The sequence below is a fragment of the Mandrillus leucophaeus genome, unplaced genomic scaffold (genome assembly GCF_000951045.1).
Source record: "Mandrillus leucophaeus isolate KB7577 unplaced genomic scaffold, Mleu.le_1.0 Scaffold130, whole genome shotgun sequence".
NCBI classification, from domain to species: domain Eukaryota; kingdom Metazoa; phylum Chordata; class Mammalia; order Primates; family Cercopithecidae; genus Mandrillus; species Mandrillus leucophaeus.
The window spans coordinates 3801089-3818501 of NW_012101255.1; the positions used below are offsets into that span (position 1 = coordinate 3801089).

Consider the following 17413-nt stretch of genomic DNA (forward strand, 5'->3'; position numbering starts at 1 on the left):
CACTTGTAGAAGAGTCACGATTTTATCTGTTCTGAAAATTATTCTTTAATAATGGATGTTTTCTCAATAACGTATGAATAAAGGCAACTTCAGGAAATGATGCAATTTTTGCTGATCTGTAATCCACAGTCTAAGTAAAAATTATGTTCTCTCTGCAAATGCTACTTCAAGACCTAATTAATAAGTTCAAGGACCTGTCTTTCTGTGCCACAGTGGAAGAAACAATTTCAGTCAGGTGTGAAGGACAAAGTAGACACAGAGAAGTTAATTGAAAACCTCTTCCAATTTTTAGTCTGCCTGGGAGACTCAGAATATAGAAAGAGTTGTCTCAAGCCTCAGAAAAGACATATGAAGAGTCTCCTCCCCTTCCCCTCTCCTCCTCCACGCCCTCCATTTTAAAGGGGTTGAGATTTGAAGAATCATATTCCTATCAATTAGCAACTTTATAGTCTCTTATATTTGAACCACAGTAGGTGAGAAGAGAGAGTTGGAAAAGGAACTAAATTATCACAGGCCCTAAACACTTTTTTAAAAACATTGCTCTGGGCCAGGTGTGGTGGCTCACGCCTGTAATCCCAGCATTTTGGGAAGCCAAGTCGGCTGGATGACTTGAGGTCAGGAGTTCAAGACCAGCCTGGCCAAAATGGTGAAATCCCATCTCTACTAAAAATACAAAAATTAGCCAGGCATGGTGGTGGGCACCTGTAATCCCAGCTACTCAGGAGGCTGAGGCAAGAGAATCGAGTGAACCCGGGAGTCGGAGGTTGCAGTGAGCTGACATCCCGCCACTGCACTCCAGCCTGGGAGTGAGGCTCTATCCAAAAAAAAAAAAGAGAGAGAGAGAGAAAAAGACATTGCTCTGAATCCTGTAAGCAGCGGTCATTGTCATCATTATCTTTATCCTAATTTATAATCACTCATAAACCTTGTCACAAGCTTTCAGCCTCGTAGGTGGAAGGATGGGCTTTGGAGCAGGTGAGGGATCTAACCCTTTCCTTCTAGCTCTGTCACAGGCTTTGTCATATAATCTCTGGAGCTTTGTCTCTTTATCTGTAAAAACAAAGCCATGGCTGTTGAGGATATTAACTGAGATACATTTAAGATAACATATACAGAAGCTTTGTGGAAACTATTAGCTTTATAAAAGTGTCAGTTGCTGGACTTATCTCTCAGTTTCCTTATCTCTCAGGGAAATTATAATGGAACCTATCTCACAGGGTTCTTGTGAACTCCAAATGTATTTAATAAATGTAAGAACACTTCCTGACACGGTTAGTGCTTAACAAATGTGAGCTATTGATATTAATGTATGCTCCACGAGGGGGCGTGTCGGATTGGAAACACTTTTTCATCTCCCACAGAGCCTAGCACCTTGCACCCAGCCGGCCCTCACTACACCGTTGCGGGATGATTTACAAAAGGCAGAACGTTCTGACCTTAGCCTGCACCGCAGGGGGCGTCCGAGTGTAGGGCGTTAGTTCGTAGGCCGGAACCCAAAGCTCCGGACGCTGCGACGCCGGAGCCTCTAGGCGCCCGGACACCGGCGCCGGAAGAGGGGAAGGCGGGGTCCGCGCTGCGGGGTGAAATCGTAGGACAGTGAAGATGCTGCTGGAGTTGTCCGAGGAGCATAAGGAGCACCTGGCCTTCCTGCCTCAAGTGGACAGCGCGGGTCAGCGGGTGTGGGGGCGGTGTTCTGTGGGCTGGGGAGGAGGTCAAAGGCAGCGCCCGGCACTCAACAGCCTTCTGACTTTCATTGCAGTGGTCGCCGAGTTTGGGCGGATTGCTGTGGAATTCCTGAGGCGCGGCACAAACCCAAAAATCTACGAAGGCGCTGCCAGTAAGAAGGGGAAGGGGACGGCTCCGCAGGCTGCCAGGGCGGTTGCGATCCATTCCCTGTCTCCCGGGAGAGAAAGGGATTATTGTGACTCCTAGGATCTTGTTCCGATTGTAGTAGAATAAAACCAGCAGAGCTCCTCAGTCAGGGTGCAAATCCTGCCCGTCTCTGAAGTAGCTGTGAGATTGTTAAAGCTTCTATTAAATCAGTTTTCTTATGGTAAAATGTACATACATAATACCACCTTACTTTCAGAAATACTGAAAAGTATTTTGTATAAATATACCAAAGTCTGTGGAATAGCTGGGTCAACTGTAAATATGCAAGTATTTGGTTATCATTATTAGTTGTTCAGATATCCGCTTCTGCTAAAAAAGTGTTGTTTTCCCCTGGGTAAGAGGCAGCCTTTGGGATTAAGTCAATCCCTGTCGAGTTCCTCTTTCGCCAGACTTGAAGGAGCTACGCTTTCAAGAGAAGGGCTACGCACCTTATACTAGTCTCCACAGTACTGCGTTTTGTTAAGAAGGTTACATGGTGGGAAATACCAATGGCATTTGGCTGGGAGTGGAATGAGAAGGAACATGAGCCTCTGGCCAACTTACTATTTTTCGTGCAGTGTTTGAAAACATGTAGTAATAAATAGTGTTTATTTTTAAAGACGAATATGAACAAGATAAATACCACAGTAGTAATTTATTTGCTTGTTTTCACTTTTCTTTCTCAGGAAAACTGAATGTGAGTAGTGACACTGTCCAGCATGGTGTGGAAGGATTAACGTATCTCCTCACTGAGAGCTCAAAGCTCATGGTAAGGGTTTCTCTGGACTGTTTTGTATTGCCTGGATTCTTAAGAAAAGTCTGGTGTACTCTACATCATAGTCTTGGCAGGTACCTGTGGATTTTAATCATGTTGTTAATGGTTTATAATCGATTTTTTGAAGACATACCTAAAAAATAAAAATCATATAATATCTACTGATACAAATACCTCTTGCTGGTATAAATAGCTAGTATAGAAGTACCTCTAATTCTGCATGTTGTTAAACCATTTATGTATCCTAAGAGGAGGGAGACTGTATTAATATTTTGTTTGCATATCAGCAGTGTCTGGCTTGATGAAGAATAGGAAGGGAAACTGGGCATCTTAACAATTCTTTCCATTTTATACTTTAATAAAGTACTTTTATGTATCAGTAACTTGGATTTTGGAATAGTGAGCAGTGGTTATCTTTAAGGAATGCTGTTTCTTTTACTAGACAGAATAAATTAGGGTATATCATATTCTTTTGTGTATTTCAAGTATTTTAGGTAGACAAAGATAAATTTTGATGTTCTTTAAACTCAATTCACTTAGATTTCTGAACTGGATTTCCAAGACTCTGTTTTTGTTCTGGGATTCTCTGAAGAATTAAACAAATTGTTGCTTCAGCTTTATCTGGACAACAGAAAAGAGATCAGAACTATTCTAAGTGAATTGGCACCAAGTCTTCCCAGTTATCATAACCTTGAATGGCGACTAGATGTACAGGTATAGTATTTTTAAAATTAACTTGACATAGAATATAAGAATTATTTTAGGTTTGTGTCCTGTTTATTGGATTCTTTACCACCTTAACTAAGATCCGGTTTGAAACTTTGTTTTTTAATGTTCATTTTTAGGCCATTTCACAAATAGTTCATTTCTTTTATTTTCAGTGTGTTCAAATCAGTTTAATTTGCAAAGTTTGCAAGAAATCGGTTATTTTAGAAAAGGAGATGGTTATGTAGGTTTTTTAGATTGGTGCCTAGATGTTTAAAAACTTTTCTGTTTAAATTTAACAGATGTAGAAAAGTGCACAGGTCACTGTACCGCTCAATGAATTATCACATGGTGCATTTAACTGTGACTTATACTCCAGAAGCATCCTCCTTGCCTCCTAACTAATTACTGCCCCTTCCCTCCTTTCCAAAGGTAACCAGCATCCTGACTTCTAACACAAATTACATTTACCTGCCTTTTAACTTTGTATATATGGAATGATTCAGTAAATATTCTTCTGTACCTGGCTTCTCTCACAATATTATTTTCGTGAGATTCATCTTTCAGTTGATTTTAAAGTCACATAAACAAAAGGGTGTATTCAGACCATTGCTTATAGTCCTTTATTAAGCAGAGAGCGATAAATTAGTAGATGTGTATTGAATGCCATCTATTTGCTGATTAGAGGTGTGCTAAATGCTTTGAGACACAAAAGAAGTGTAAAATACTTTCAACTGGAAAAGATGGTATCACCTTGGTTAGGGATATTAGGTGTTCTGAAAATAACTAGTAATTAAAGGAGCTTATAAAATAAGGTTCTTGATGGGGAAAGAAGAATATAATTATATAAATGAAGATGACAACTGTTTCAAAAAAAAACCCCGACAACAACACGTGTAATTGTGTGTATGTGCTGGCATGATCCAAGAAAGCTTCCAGCAAAAGGAAGTGAAATTTCAGAAGGATGAATGAATGGAGAAAATTAGGGTAAATATTCTTAGTAGAGAAGGCAGAATATGTTGTAAAGACCCACATGGATATGGAAATGACAGATAAATATGTATTACAGTGCACTTGTTTTCAAATTTGACTTCATATTGGAATAACCTGGGGAGCTTTACAGAAATTCTGATGTTTGTGTGTAATACCCAGAGATTCTGATTTATTGGTATAGAGTTCGGCCTGAGCATCAGGATTTTTTAAAGCTTATTTTCACCCAGGTAACTCTAATGTGCAATAGTTTGGAAACCACTGTTGTAGTGGCTTTTTCTGATTCAAATAGAGGTAATGTCCAAATAGGTTATAGAAAGTTGGTTAGAGGGGTTTAGATCTGACATAGCAGACGATAGGAAGCCCTTGTAGATATGTGGATAAGAGAGTAACATTAAGGCCATGCGCAGTGGCTCACGCCTGTAATCCCAGCACTTTGAGAGGCCAGGGCAGGCAGATCGCCTGAGGTCAGGAGTTCGAGACCAGCCTGGCCAACATGGTGAAACCCTATCTCTACTAAAAATACAAAAATTAACTGGGCGGGGTGCAACATGCCTGTAGTCCCAGCTACTTGGGAGGCTGAGGCAGGAGAATTGCTTGAACCCAGGAGGTGGAGGTTGCAATGAGCTGAGATTGTGCCGTTGCCCTCCAGCCTGGGCAACAAAGGGAGACTTCGTCTCAAAAAAAAAAGAGAGAGACGGTAACCTTAAAAAACTATCATGTAGGAAAGTTAATCTAGCACCCCTGGGCAGAGAGTGAAGGTGGGAATTCAAAATATGAGGAGTATCAGGCCTTTACACATTATGTTTACTCTATATGAAATGCTTTTTCTGCTTTGCTACTTCTTCTTGACTTGACTTTCTTATCCTTGTAAGTCTTAGCTTAAATCAGGGCTCAACAAACTATGGCCTGTGGGCCAAATCTGGCTTGCTACCTATTTCTGTAAATAAAGTTTTTTTGGGATACAGTCATGCTCCTTTGTTATATATTATTTATGGCCACTTTCAAAGTACAAGGGCAGAGTTGAGTAGATGTGCCAGAAACTGTATGGTCTGCAAAGCCTAAAATATTATCTGGTTCTTTATAGAAAGGGTTTATAGAAAGGATGGCTGCTTTCAAAGTACAAGGGCAGAGTTGAGTAGTTGTGCCAGAAACTGTATGGTCTGCAAAGCCTAAAATATTATCTGGTTCTTTATAGAAAGGGTTTGTGCTCTAAATGATGTCTCCCTTTGGGAGAAATGCCCCCTGCCACTAGACACAGTTAAATTTTGGTGGCATTTGTGTTTTCTTTTCATGACACCTGTGCTTCCTCTTTTGGCAAGTCATCTCACTTATATGCACCTGGTTTTTTGTTTTTTTATTTTTTGTTTGACTAAACTGTAAACACTGGGATAGCAGGGACCATGCATGTCCTATATCTCTTTCTTCAAAGCCTCAACATCTCCTCCATGCTCCACATGCTTAGCTGTTGACCTTGCTTCCAACTTGTCTAATAAAGAGAAGCAAACAGAAAGAACTCCCACACGCACCTGTCACCGCATCTTTCAGCCTGTATCAGGACCCATTTGCTCCACTTGTCTTCTCTCCTGTTCCTCTTGATGAAGTGCCCATGCTCTTATCTACAGGCAGCCTTTTCCCTTGTATACCTCAGTCCATCTGCATTTCCCCCCATGAGGACATAGTTCTAGCAATTATTCCCTCTTTTACCTGTGTCATACTTGGTTTGCCTCTCCCTTCTGCACACAGTCAGAAACCCAGTCTTGACTCCATGTACTCCTCCTGCTGCTGCTCCATTATTTTGCTCCTCTTTATACTAAGACTTTTTTTTTTTTCCCCCAGACAGTCTCACTCTGTTGCTCAGGCTGGAGTGCAGTGGTGTGATTTCCGCTCACTGCAACCTCTGCCTCCTGGGTTCAAGTGATTCTCCTGCCTCAGCCTCCCAAGTAGTTGGGATTACAGTGGGATTCCAGGTGTGTGCCACCACGCCTGGCTAATTTTTGTATTTTTAGAAGAGACGGGGTTTCACCATGTTGGCCAGGCTGGTCTCAAACTCCTGACCTGAAGTGATCCACCTGCCTCGGCCTCCCCAAGTGCTGGGATTACAGGCGTGAGCCACCACGCCCGGCCTACACTAAGACTTCTTGAAAGAGTTGTCTCTCTGTTTGTATACTCTCTCTTCCTGTTATCTCTTAAACTTTTCCTAATCAGACTTCATAGTCTTCACTCTACTCTCATAACTTACTCAAGGTCATCGCTTTTTAGTTTTTATGCCATTCTGTTTATTAACGCATTTGTCACAGTTAGTCACACCTTCCTACTTGAAATACTTTCTTTAGTTGCCTTCTGGGAAATAACTTCCTCTGATTCTCATCCAACTTCACAGGCTCCTCTTTCTCAATCTCCTTTGCTGATTCTATCTCATTGCCCTTTAAACATTGGGATGCCCCAAAGGTCAGTTCTGAGTCTTCATACCTTTTCCACTTACATTCTCAAGCTGGTTTCATCCAATTTGAAGTCTTAAATAATCCCCATATTCTTGGGATTCCCAAATGTATATCTTTAGTCTAGAACTATCCTCTAAACTTGAGAGTCATACAGTTGAAGCCTATTTTCATCTCCACTTTGGTAATTTGATAAGCATTCAAATGCAGTGTGTTCCAAACTGAATCCCACCTTTCTTACCCACTGATATGGTTTGGTTCTGTGTCCCCACCCAAATCTCATCTTGAATTGTAATAATCCCTATATGTCAAGGGTGGGACTAGGTGGAGATAATTGAGTCATGGGAGCAGTTTTCCCCATGCTGTTCTTGTGATAGATAGTGAGTTATCACAAGATCTGTTAGTTTTATAAGGGGCTTCCTCCTTCATCTGGCATTCATTCTCTCTCCTACCGCCCTGTGAAGAGGTGCATTCTGTCATGATTGAAAGTTTCCTGAGGCCTCCCCAGCCATGTGGAACTGTGTGTCAATTAAACTTCTTTTCTTTCTTTTTTTTATGTTTCGAGACGGAGTCTCACTCTGTCGCCCAGGCTGGAGTGCAGTGGTGCGATCTCGGCTCTCTGCAAGTTCCACCTCCCGGGTTCACACCATTCTCCTGCCTCAGCCGCCCCAGTAGCTGGGATCACAGGCACGTGCCACCACACCTGGCTAATTTTTTTTGTATTTTTAGTAGAGACAGGGTTTCACCCTGTTAGCCGGGATGGTCTCAATCACCTGACCTTGTGATCTGCCCGCCTTGGCCTCCCAAAGTGCTGGGAGTACAGGTATGAGCCACCGCACCCGGCCTTCTTTTCTTCATAAATTACCCAGTCTCGGTTATTTCTTCATAGCAGTGTAAGAAAGGACTAATACACCCCCTCCCTGCTGAAACTGCTCCTTCCACAGCCTCTCCCATCTCAGATGATACGTCCATTCTTTGAATCACACAGGCCAAAAATACTTGGACTTTTTCTTGACTCTTCTCCTTGCCCTTCATCTAGTCCATCTGCAAGTCAGTTTCTTAAAAAGGTATCCACAGTCTGACCACTTCCCTTCTATGGTTTGAAAAAAAAAATTAGGAAATTTCACACCAGAATTATAATTTTTAGCAACTTTTGAAAAAATTAGAAGTTCAGGCAGCACTAGAGCCACACTCCCACATGGCCTTAATCAGTTCAAGATAGAGTGAATTTAAGGTGATGACAGCTTGTTTAAGTTGCAGTCTCTACAGTAGGTGAGGATATGGGCCTAAATCTTGGATGCCGAATTAGTTGAAATCACATATGAGAATGATTTCTCTGACATCTGAACTGAATCTCATTGGTTGCTCATGGCTAATAGAAATAAAAGCCAGTAATTAAGTGTGGTTTTAGGAAAAACAACCACTAGCACAACACAATGTCACTGAAAGTAAGAGCAACATTTAAGAATAGCGGGATCATCAGGGGAGTAAGAGTTAAGACAAAAGCCTTAGGATTTGGACAGAAGAAAGATGTACCTGTCTTACTGTATCTTCAAATTTTACACTTGGGATAAAGTGGCCAGCATAGAGAGAGAATATCCCATTGTCATGAGCATCTTAAGGTATGTGCAGATAAACAATTAAAAAGATAATCTCTTATGTCCCATTAATCCATTCTTGCTTCTACACATCTATTCAGTTATCAAACCATTTATTGAATGTCTAGTGCGTGCTAGGCCTTGTGGACATAGCAGTGCTTGCCTTTAAGTCCTCACAGTCTTATAGTAAGAGGGAGACCAAAAAATAAAATTTCATTAGAAATCAGCAATTATAATCAAGTGTGATGAGTGCTTGAATAGGCATGAACACAGGATGTGGTATAAGCCAGACTGTAGGCTCCAGGAGGGCAAGTATTGTGTCTTGTTCATTACTGTGTGCCCAGCACAATACCTGGCATATAATAGGCATTTGGTGCTGAATAGAAAGAATGGGTGGCAAGGGCAGTTAAGTGGCTTCTTAAATTATTTATCAGATATTTCTTGTACCCCTAACATGTGCCAGGTGTTGTGGATACAGCAAAGAACAAAACAGTTCATCCTCTGGGGGACTTCATAAGCAGCAAGTCTTGTGGGGTTCGTGGGGGAAATGACTGGATAAGCCTTTATATTTAGATCCTTTCACAATAACCTGGTGGAGATATGGGGATGGTCATGTATGTGGCTCAGCAGTAATTTATCTTGTAGATCGTTACCTGTCTCTTGTGTGCGAATGCCCCCTGACTTTTGGGGTGCAATAGGCTTTAATAGTTCTTTTTTTGACTTTATTAATTTGCTTTGAGTGTGTCCATTATGAAGACATTTTTGCAAGTTAAAATTAAGAAATTGAATTTTCTAAAATTAAACTCGAGAGCTCATTTACCCAATGAAATGAGTTTGAATCACTACACTATTGGTAGGACTAGTACAGTTTAAGGTTGAGGGTATACCGAATGAATGTTGCTTCTTATGGAGAAATGCATTTAAGGGCTAAAAAAGCTACTACTCAGAGCTCATTGAGTTCCTCAGCTTATTTGTTGAAACCATTGCATAGGATTTTAACTGGAGTGGATTCTTCTGCTCATAGAGAAAGGCAGATCAGATAAGACTAGCTAAATGTCTAGGAAACTAGTAACTACATACGGCGCCTTTCATGTTTAAGTAACTGACTTGTCTCATGGAGACTGGTAGTGATGGACAATTACCACCTAATTATTGTGCAGTCACTTATGGGAATCAAATTAATCATCATAGCTTAGTGTCTAGTAGGAACATTTCCCCAGACTTAGTAAATTATCAACACAATTGATGTCCTTGTTAATAGCATTAGTAACTGAATGTACCACCATCTGAGACTGATGCCAGAGGATGTTCATTTTAGGGCCGGTCCATTTACAACTACTTCAAAGCATTCTTTTCCTGTCCTGCCCACATATTGTTTGCTCTGAGGCTAAACAGAGAACTGAATTCTTTCCGGAACTGTAGCTACATGAAATATAACTTATGTATCCTGTTTCCTACTTGATGTTTTTTGCCAGAATACCCTTTTCAGTGCCTTTGAGGTATGGCCCTTCAAAGTAAAGGTTTTTTGATTTTTTTTCTAATTTGCATTGAAATAAGACATTTCATTTTAAAGTTGCTTTTATTGTTGTTATGTTTACGGGGAGGAGGACAGAATCTCATCCCCAGTAAAAAAAAAAGTCCATATCAAGAACTTTGTTCTTTGTCCTGTAGTACTGTCATTCAACTTCTTTCTGAGAAAAATGTCTTACTAGATGTTTGTTAGAGATGTTATGTAATCTCTTTTTTAGAACTGTTAAAGAATAGTATAGATATTTGTATAGGTATTTAATTTAGATATGTTGTCTAAAAATTGGAGGATAGTGGCTTTAAGTCTTTCAACAAAAAAGTCATGGCTTAATTACACACCAAATACACTCAGTCCCTGTCAGTGCAGTCCCTGTCTGTCAGTGTAGAGGAAAAACAAATATAAACAGACTATAATTGAATAAATAAGTACTGTTTTCAATTATCATATGTATAATATGTATATGTGTCATAATCTATAATTATCTGTACTACAGAGGTGATCTTAAACTGGTACTTTAGCCTGCAAATACCTATTTTATGTTTGGGGACCAGCTCACCCAAAGGGATTGACGTATTGTTTGCAAATTACTTGGGGACATTAAATTCAGCCTTGGATCAGTATCTTGGGTTCTTTTGAAAGCCCAGGTTACCTAGAATTATTTGGAAGAAGTTACTAGTCAAAATATTCTATGTTACAGAATTAAATTAATCCTGAAATCTCAGGTTTAGATTTGTTATTCACTCGAAAATCTCTTCAAGTTGGAATCTAGTCTTCTTGACATGACTCCACTATTTTTGATAACTTTTTTGCTTTCTCCTATTACAAGATGTTTCAGGCTTGTCTTGTACAGTTTCTCTCCTAGACTTCAAATCAACTATTGCTTTGGATAATCCTGGTACCTTTTAATGGATAATCTAAAGATTGAAAGGACCTTCAAGTTGGTCATTGTTTATAGTCTTGGGTTTTCTTCTTTTAAAAATATGTCAGTAGTACTTATTTTTTAAATTTGGAATGTGTTATACAAATGAAAGGTTATAGATATCCAGTTTAAAGAATAATGATAAAACAAATACCAGTACACCCACCAACAAACTTAACAAATAAAACCAGTACTTTTGAAGAACCTGTACCTTCCCCCAATTGTAATCATTTCCCAGCCACCTGGAGGAAATCATTATCCTGAATTTTCTGTCAATCTTTTCTTTTCTTTCTTTCTTTTTTTTTTTTTTTTGAGACGGAGTCTTGCTCTCTTGCCCAGGCTAGACAGGTCTCTGCCTCCCGGATTCAAGCGATTCTCCAGCCTCAGCCTCCCAAGTAGCTGAGGCTACAGGCGCACGCCACCATGCCTGGCTAATTTTTGTATTTTTAGTAGAGACAGGGTTGCACTCTGTTGGCCGGGCTGGTCTCAAACTCCTGACCTTGTGATCCACCCACCTCAGCCTGCCAAAGTGCTGAGATTACAGGAGTGAGCCACCACGCCCTGCCCCTAATCTTTTCTTTATAGTTTTTTTAAAAACATAAATTTTGTCACAAAACTGTGTATTTTTTAAACTTGCATGTATTCTGTGACTTGCTTTTTCAACATTTTTGTTTCTTCTATGATAACCCATGTTGCTGTAGTTCATTTCTTTCCTCACCATTTAGTAAGCAATTCATTCTGTGATTGTTCTTGGTTTATCCGTTCTGTTGTTAATTAATATTTGAGGTATTTCTAGTTTTTGGTTCTTGGAAACATACTATCATGAATAAATGTATATGTGTAAGAGGTTAAGGTATATGCCTAGGGGTAGAGTTGCTGGTAATGCACATTGTTTTCCAAAGTAATTTTCTCATCCCTTACCAGCAGTGGATGAGAGTTCCCATTACTGTCACTTGCAGTGCCTGGTATGGACAGGTTTTTAATTTTTGCTAGTCTGATATTTGTAAAATGGTATTTCAATGTGGTTTTACTGGCTATTATCCTGATGTTTAATGAAGTTGAACACATTTTTCTATGTTTATTCGTTTGTCTTCTGTAAAATGCTTATTTAGATCTTCTGTTTATTTTTATCTTGGATTTTGAGGGTTTTTTCTTATTAAATGAGAGGAGTTCATCACACATTCTGGATACTATCTTTTTTTGGTTATATGTGTGTTGCAAAATGTCTTCTCTTGGTTTATGACTTGTTTTTTTTTTTTTTTTACCATCTTTAGGTATCCTTTGAAGAAAATTATAGTTAAATTTACCAGTTTTGTCTTTATGGTTTGAGCCTTTTATATCATGCTTAAGAAATCTTCTATACCATAAAATTGTGTATATATTCTCATTATTTTCTTTTCAAAGGTTTTAAAGTTTACTTTTCATGTTGAAATCTGTAATTCATCTGAAACTTAATTTTTGTGTATGGTTTAAGATAATTATAAATATGTATTCAGCATGGTTATTAAATAGTTACTGTGCTCTTATTTCATTTAAAATCAAGCTTGCAAGTAGAAGTCTCAGGCAACAGATTAAACCAGCAGTGACTATAAAGCTACACCTTAATCAAAATGGAGATCACAACACCAGAGTTCTACAGACAGACCCAGCCACCCTGCTCCATTTGGTTCAACAACTGGAACAAGCACTGGAAGAGATGAAGACAAACCACTGTAGGAGAGTTGTTCGCAACATCAAGTAGTTACCAGTTTTAAGGTTTTAATTCATTTGAATCACTTTTGAATTGATGATATACAGCAATTACTTTTCAAAATTAATTTTTTATTAATTCATGATGATAAATACATAGTATTCCTTAGTATCTATTCCAAGATACTGAGGTCATAATTAGAAGCTAAGCTGGGTGCAGTGGCTCATGCCATTAATCCCAGCACTTTGGGAGGCTGAGGTGGGCGAATCATGAGGTCAGGAGATAGAGACCTTCCTGGCTAACATGGTGAAACCCTGTCTCTACAAAAATACAAAAAATTAGCCAGGTGTGGTGGCACGCGCCTGTCAGAGTCCCAGCTACTCGGGAGGCTGAGGCAGGAGAATCGCTTGAACCTGGGAGGTGGAGGTTGCAGTAAGCCAAGATTGTGCCACTGCACTCCAACCTGGGTGACAGAGCGAGACTCCATCTCAAAAATAATAATAATAAAGTAAAAATAAAAGTAAAAAATAATCAGAAGCTAAAGTAAAGTTCCTTTCCTGGTGCTAACTGGTTATCTTGACACATTAAGATGTATTTTGTATTTTAAGAGTCTCATGCTCTACCAGTGGAACTAGCCAGACGGCCATTATTTTGTATTTTAAATGTGTAAATAGGATTGAATCAACTAGAAATGAATCTATATGTTCTGTATATATGCATGACTATCTTGTTTTTGCTACTTCTTTTGACTGCTTAACTTTATTATTTTCCTCTTTATTGATCAAATTTGAAAATAAAATTCACAATGTAATACTATTACTATGCAGAATTTTCTAAACAGTTCAGTATTTTTGACTTTTAAAAACAGCCCACAATGTTAGTAGCCACAGAATATTGAACATCAGTATGATTTTTAATGCCATATTGTTATAGGCAGTTTATTCATTTTTCTTTGTATGTGAAGATAAGTATTTATCATATTGCCTAAGTTTGAGTGATCGTGGTTAATTAATTGGCTTAAATAGTACTCAAATTTGTGTGGTCATCTATTGTGTTTTATCAAGGACTAATTTTTCCACCATACCCAAAGCATCTAGGAGACACTCTGTCATTTACATTTACATATAGTGGAAGCAGAGAAATATAATCAATTCTTGATTGTCCTGGATACAAATTATAGTCACTTTTAATAATTTGAATAAACTATGATGAGGGAAGGAAGACCATGTTTATTACATTATAGGCAACTATCCCTTCTCCCTTACAAACTTGATTTATGTTTTGTTTTATTTTTTAGTAGGGAACCAAAAGCTTTTGGCCTGAAAAACTCAGGTGCTGATTTGTCGGGTCAGCCTGAGAGAGTGCAGAGACACAGAGGCCGACTTAGGGAGAAGAATTGTATGGAAGGGTGGAAATGAGGGTTCAGTCTTAACTATGTATCCAAGACCTTATCCTGAGAGTCTTCATGGAATAATCTAGAAAGGGCTGTAGAAGCAATCAGACTCTAAACTGCACTCTAGACTTTTTACTTTGCCTCCTAAGAATTAGGGATTTTCATGTCAGAGTGATACCATGTTGCAATCTCGTTAGAGAAGAGAGAGCTTAGCGGGGAATAGGCCAGTGGAAGAAAAGCATACTTGAAATGGCTACCCATTGGTCCCTGCAGGCATCCGGGCCACCCTTTTCCTGTAGGTATATGTTCTGCTGTTGTAAAATAACTATATTATTAGATGTCAGCAAACTATAATCACAAATAATTTTTAATTATATTGGCAACTTGATTAATGAAACTCTCTTATATACAACCTCACAAACAAAAGGAAACTTGATCTGTTACATGAAATAGTAGCATATGTCATTGGGTTTAAAAGCAACATGCCTGCAAAGCTTATGTGATTAAAAAATACTTCTGTGAGGCTTTTTATTTGTCCACATTCGATGGAAGATAAACATGGCTGACCCCAGCCAAGACTGAAACAGCCCTTTGTCTCCTCAGAACAACCTATCTCCAACTCTTTGTCCACTGTTCTTACCCCAATTAAAACAAGAAAACATGTGCTGATCCTTAATTTTTATCAATCTCCCTTGGCCTCCTTTCACTGTACTCCATTATTCCTTCTGCGGTGTTCTACCTTCTTCACCTTTTGAGACCAGGGTGAGCTGGGAGCAGTTTGCCTACCTTCTTTTAGAATCTGGGGCTTATCTTTTAGTACAAGCCATTGAATGAGCCTCTTTCTTTTTTTTTGCTCAAGCATTCCATATCCTTGTGGACTCCCCTGCGTTGTTTGTTTTATATAACATTTGATATTTGTTGTAGCTTGTATATGAACATAATTTTCTGTAGAGGTAGTCACTGTTCTACCCTGCAATATGACCCAGGTTTCTTGACTCTGAGTAATGCGCCTTCTATTACTATCTAAATTTCTATTGAAACTTTTTGGATTATGAGTATGCTGACTTTTCACGATTGGCTGGTTCATGTTTAGATTTAAATGTCATATCCTTCATGTCTCAAAGCCAAAATAATAACATCTCATCTCAGAGCTGTGAGCACATGCCAATATATGTGTCACAAAGTCTACATATGTTACATTCCTTGGAAGTCTCCTTAAATGTTTCACAAAATGTCAAAAAGCTTGTTTTGTTAGAGATTGGTCACATTTAAGATAGTAAATGGGAAAGGTGGTGAAGATGCTATAAGAAGATGCTGTGTCTTGAGAATTGAAAAATGAGAATCTGACATGGTTTGAAAAACCATGAAGGGTGTGTATAAAGGATGCATGTGTAGGAGCCCTTAAAATTCATAACAGTATGTGTCCTTTTAGCGTTTTAATCTTATGAAGAGGTTAAGAGATAAGTCTTCAGAGTTGGACAAAAGGATTTGAATTTAGTTTCTGTGGCTTATTATGGGTCCTTGACAAATTCTCAAAGCCTTTTTTTTTTTGTTCATCTCTAAAATAGGGATATAGGATTACCTACCACATTGGCTCGTAAGGACTATATGAGACCGTGTATATAGAATGTTTAACATAGTACCAGGCTTTACAAAGAACTCAATAAATGTTTACCATTATTGAAATAGTTTTGTAGACTGAGAATCTCATTATTTTATAGTCTTGAATTATGTCCTGTATACTCTGTTAAATAAACTGAGAAAAAATGCTAACTGGTTGTTTCTGGGTGGCGGAATTATGGCTATTTCTTTTCTTTTTTAATTTCTATAGTAAGTTCGAATGACTTTCATAATATTTAGGAAGAAAATATTAAAAGAAAGAAAAATCAGGGGATTTAAATATATTTTTAGTAGATATTTTTACCCAAACTTAATTCTTACAATGATAAACACATAGTTTACCAGAAAACTCAGCTGTTCAAAACTACTCAGTCCCTGAAGGACTCAGGTAAACAGGCTGAGGGTTTTATATATAGAGTGCTCAAGAGTTTCCTTTTTCTGTCTTTTTTTTTCTCCATGTTAGTGAAAGAAACATGGGAATCTTAAGACGTTAAGCTGTTTCTCCTTTTCTAGGTAATATTACTTCTAAATGGAGAATTGTTTGTGTTGTTTTTCATCTCAAATGAAAACAGTATTTCTTTGTAGATTTTCACATCCCTTATGGTCAGGAAGTTCTGTCAGCTGCTATATTAAAGTCCTCCTGCTATAATTTACTCAGTCTTCTCTGTACTTGTATGAATTTGATTAAGTCTCTTCCAGAGTTTCCATAATCATAGATTACTCTCCCATTTTTCTTCCACCAACAGTAGAAAATATTTTGGTAGAAATGTTATGATACTACATTGCCTCTAACTTAAATGTGTTCACTTTTAAAACCATCATGACTGTTATATTCAAACTTCAATACTTTTCTTAGAACAAAACAAATGAACTTAACTCCACCATTAATGTAGTTAGTTCAGTAAGCTTTATAAATTTTGAAAGTAATGTTTGAATTATAAAGGCAGAATAAGCCCATTATTTTCCATCTTTCAAAAAATTCTATAAGACAAAAAATACTATATGGCACTAAAATGTGTATTTAATGATTTGATCACTGAGTAGTAATGGCTCTTTGTTCTAGATTTTTATGGCTCCTCTCTACCCAGGAACTCCAACTATACCTTAAGTATGCACAACAGCCATGAGTCCGTAAGTTTTGACATACCATAATGGGGAAATACAGAAAAAGTAATTTTATATCCTTAATAGGTTAAAAGGCAGTATCAATAATGCAAATATCTACGTTAATGTACTCTAAAACTTGGCTTTTACTTGAGTTGTTGCCATTCTAAACCCAAGCAACTTTTTAATAAGATGAACTCCTTTTTATAATTATAGTGTAAATTATGTTTATTATTAGAAATATTACTGATTATATGACCACCAGAGTGAGAGACTGTGCTTTTTTATTGTGCTTGAGCCTAAATTGACATTTTTTGGTTGCAAAGACTACACTTTTCACTTTATTCTCTTGCAGTTATCATATCCTCTGTTGCAGAAGAGTCTGCCCAGCAGCCAAAAAGGGAAATAACACAAAAAAAATTTATGCCTTATCTCACCATCCATATGAGGCCCTTTGACTTTTGAAATTTTTTTTACTCTGTTACACTGAGCTATAAACTACCCACTTATGCATGGTATTATATTGATAACAAAGCACATTTTGAAACCTTTTCTGGCTTTTTTACATGGTACAGATTCAGTTTTGTTAAATGCTAAGTGCTTAGAGTGACCCATATTGTGTGTTGAACAAAGGATAAAGTTGTAGTCTCAGAATTTAGAATGCTCTTAGGCCATTACATCCTCTAAAATAGTTTAATCCATAAGCTCATTAGGCTGCAGAAAGGAATCTCCTGAGGGAGTTATTCTGAAGAAGGGAAGTTCCTCTGGTCTGGTGTCT

The 17413-nt window shown here is 38.2% G+C and overlaps 1 protein-coding gene across 2 annotated transcripts; it reads left to right on the plus strand.

Annotated features, from left to right (window-relative positions):
* Positions 1–1547: 1547 nt before the first annotated feature.
* On the plus strand, positions 1548–15601 carry COMMD2 (COMM domain containing 2). 2 transcript variants are annotated; one of them, XM_011972775.1, is made up of 5 exons: positions 1548–1669; positions 1760–1837; positions 2559–2641; positions 3188–3361; positions 12372–15601. In XM_011972775.1, exons 1-5 carry the CDS (start codon positions 1603–1605, stop codon positions 12567–12569), a joined length of 600 nt encoding a protein of 199 aa, XP_011828165.1. In that variant the 5' UTR covers positions 1548–1602; the 3' UTR covers positions 12570–15601. The 2 variants fall into 2 exon arrangements, with proteins under 2 accessions (XP_011828165.1, XP_011828164.1); XM_011972774.1 differs by having other exon boundaries at positions 1577–1837; positions 12372–15597.
* The last annotated feature ends 1812 nt before the right edge of the window (positions 15602–17413 follow it).

Excerpts from the sequence above, each read along its gene's own strand:
- COMMD2 (XM_011972774.1), top strand. The coding sequence starts at position 1,603 with ATGCTGCTGGAGTTGTCCGAGGAGCATAAGGAGCACCTGGCCTTCCTG. Across the intron at positions 1,838-2,558 it reads AATCTACGAAGGCGCTGCCA|GAAAACTGAATGTGAGTAGT; the intron begins GTAAGAAGGGGA and ends TTTCTTTCTCAG. Across the intron at positions 3,362-12,371 it reads AATGGCGACTAGATGTACAG|CTTGCAAGTAGAAGTCTCAG; the intron begins GTATAGTATTTT and ends TTTAAAATCAAG.